This window comes from Thermobia domestica, chromosome 9 (assembly GCF_964235325.1).
Source record: "Thermobia domestica chromosome 9, izTheDome1.hap1.1, whole genome shotgun sequence".
In the NCBI taxonomy this organism is placed as follows: Eukaryota; Metazoa; Arthropoda; class Insecta; order Zygentoma; family Lepismatidae; genus Thermobia; species Thermobia domestica.
Window position 1 is genome coordinate 137,044,783 of NC_137462.1, and position 3,330 is coordinate 137,048,112.

At 32.6% G+C, this 3,330-nt stretch overlaps 1 protein-coding gene across 1 annotated transcript; it reads right to left on the reverse strand.

Moving 5' to 3' along the window:
- Positions 1–361: 361 nt before the first annotated feature.
- LOC145661039 (glutamate receptor ionotropic, kainate 2-like) lies at positions 362–2,149 on the reverse strand. The gene has a single exon (XM_081726476.1). The coding sequence runs from the start codon at positions 2,147–2,149 to the stop codon at positions 362–364; it is 1,788 nt and encodes a 595-aa protein (XP_081582602.1).
- Between the last annotated feature and the right edge of the window lie 1,181 nt (positions 2,150–3,330).

A 3,330-nucleotide genomic window follows, 5' to 3' on the forward strand; every position in this document is an offset into this window, starting at 1 on the left:
TTTCACTTTCTTGGAAGTTACCTATATTTATAAAAAAATACAATAATTTCCCTTAGTGATCTATCATTTGAAGTAGCCATTTTACTTCAAAATGTGAATTTATTACAAACCCGGTATTTTCAAATACAAAGTATTAGTTATAGACTCTCTAAATGAAATCCATTTGCAATATATTCCACACAAATCACTAAAAAAATCTTGTTACACTTTCTGCAAGTCTGTATAAAAGTTATTAACCTAACTGTAAATACAGTAATGTGCCTATTATTTTCTATTACTGCTATTATCAATTTCATAAAAAAAGAATGAATTATTTGGGTTCAGGTAGATTTTGCAAATAAATAACATAGAAAACTTCTTTTTATCTAACCTCTCTACCATCACTTTTCTTCTTTTTCCGTCTTTTTCTTTCACCTATCCAACATTCCATAAACAAGTTTTTCAATACACTGCAAGAAATATAACTAGTACTAATTTCTTTGCAGAAGCACAACAATGCGATACTTAGCCCAATTAATAATATCACAAAAGCTCCTTCTAAGTTATCCATGCCTAGATCCACGAATTCTTCTGTAAGTTCAGTAGGATTGTAATTTAGCACAAATTCTAACTTTTTGGGGCGAAACATATAGTTCATCACTCTTTCCCAATGCTCCATCATTCCTGTATCACGCAACCATCTTAATATAAGGTTAAATTTGCCCACATATGGTGATAAATATTCCATCGCGATACCAACATGATACCTTTGAACATCTTCTTTCGTAAGACATAATACACGTAACACTTCCTCCTCGAGATAATCGGCACTTGCTATTGTTCCTGTTGTAAGACTTTCAACCACAACTGCCACTTTGAGTTGACCAGCTAATAGGTTTACATCATCTGTGTTGTAAAGTTTGGTTCTTTTGGCGATCTTTTTAGAATTAGGATCTTCTATTCCGTCGAATACTAAGAACCAACATGGGTCATTAAATACAACATTGAAATGTGAATTTGCAAGTTCTTCAATAGTTTCTATTGGTTTCGTATATAGAGGAATTGTGAGAAAGGAAGTTAAATTACAATTGTAAGCAGTAATGATTAACATAGTTACCATGCATGACCAAATTACCATATGCTGTATTGCTGAACTACTGGGTCTTTCTATACCAATTCCTACTAGCATATTAATAGCTCTCAACAACACATAACTAAAACTTGCATAACAATATAACTTTTTGTTCGGAACAAGTTTGTTTTGAATAAGTGCAATTCCATAAATGAAGATTGCTATACTAAAGACGAATATTACAATAACTATCCAGAGCATATTTTCAAATGGTAAAAATATATACCATAAGTACGATAATCTATTTGGTTTCGGAGTAAGAAACCTTATCTCACCTTGCAAGTAAGGGACAGTCATATCAAAGAATTTAACATGATTTTCCATTTGATAAAACCCTGCAATTCCTATCTGAGCAGTGCCACTTATGAGATAGCCATATATTCCCGTACTCGTGCCATTATCATAAACAATACCATAACCTTCATGAGAATACAAGACATTTATCGTGAAGTTATATTTGTTGGATATTTCGTTCATTGCACGGACTTCAGTACCTTCATATTGATTGTCACCCGCTCGAAAGCAGTATGGTTGATAATCAAACAAAGAGAGTGTTAAGGATTTACCATTATAATCTAATAGTTTGTCAAAAAATATATTTTCTTCATATATAAACTGGTGACCATTCCAAACATCAATCAAGAACTTATCACCAATTCGTAAGTTATTTTCAAAATTGAAAGTAAAGAGAAGAATTTTATCCGTATAAACCGTGTCTTGAAGGAGAGCTAGTACTGTATAAGGAGAAATTCGAAGAAAATCATAGTCTAGATATTGGTATTGAATATTCATAACCTTCTCCTCCTGCACAAATACATAATACATGTTTCTAGTAGATCTAACACTAATGGATACTTCATGCAATTGTTTTGACAACAAGTAAATATGTTTTGAAATAACAATATAGGCACCGCAACCAAACCGCATTGGTAACTTTAATTCATTACTAATATTCATAGTCGGCTGATATTTGACCATAACTACAGGTATGGTGACACTTTCGTCAGGTATTACGACAAGTTGTTCAGTTATATTCATGGACGAGTCCTCCAAATATATTATACAATTTTCATTATAAAAATATTTTAAAGTTATGGAAGAAACGAATTTCTGCAAACTTCGTTGCAACGGAGTTGTGGAAATTCTATTGTTGCCAAATGAAGAGCAATGGTCGACGAAAAACAGGAGAAACGGGACACGAATCAGCATCTGCATGGTATGAAGAACTCTGCAAGAATAAATATATATTAAACCTTTATCTCACAATAAGTTACAGTAGCTTCATGATTATTGTTTGCCCATACATATATAAGTATTGTCAAGAAAGGACTTTACTTCATACATGTAGCCCTATAAGTTTTCTTATCAATGGCATAAGTATTATTAAATTATTTGGAATTTCACTACATACAACTTGAAGTTGAGATTATTTGCTTTACTAAAGTTGTAAACAGTCTTACAGACAATTTTAATTTTTAAAAAAAAATAAAAAGAAAACTACATAGATATTACCCATAAACAAGCACTTTTTATTCCATGACTATTTGTGCTTAAACAATATAAGCATTTCTTTCTCCCAGATCATCAAGAGATAGGGAAAATACGCCCAAGCCTGTTATCGTACTAATAACTCTATCGGAAAACTTGTGACTTGTACGTGTGGTCTCCAGATAGATGCAGGTTTTAAGTAATCGACTGACTGGTACAAAGAAATCATATTTTCGAAAGTAAGATTACTGGGGATACTTCGCAATGTGAAATGGGTTTTGGATAATATGAGAGCAGGCTTATATAATCCTCTGAAGATGTAATATGTAATTGCTATATATTTAAGCAATGTATAAGAAATTAGGACAACAATGTTTATGATATGGAAGCTGTACAAAAGAGTTATCATAAATGTCGTAAGCAATATAGTTCTGCCAAATTGTTATGCACTTTGAGCGCGTACCTCTAGTGCGTGGCGTACTTGGTTCGATCCCAGGGCAAATAAGTTTGTGGAGAACATACTCGGGCGCCTGGGTTTTCTTAGATACTCCCATTTCCTTCCACAATCTCATTCTATTAATTATTCCATCATCATTCACTTGCCTTAACCATTCGTCTCTCTTAGCCTCAAGGTCATAATTGGGACATTAAACTGCAAGATTTCATCCCATTTCATTTATCCTAAGTTCTTATTTTACATGTGTCGATAAGAATGCCCTCAATATTTTAAT

Bases quoted from the DNA above. Each gene is read 5' to 3' on its own strand.
- LOC145661039 (XM_081726476.1), bottom strand. From the start codon at position 2,149: ATGAATATAACTGAACAACTTGTCGTAATACCTGACGAAAGTGTCACC.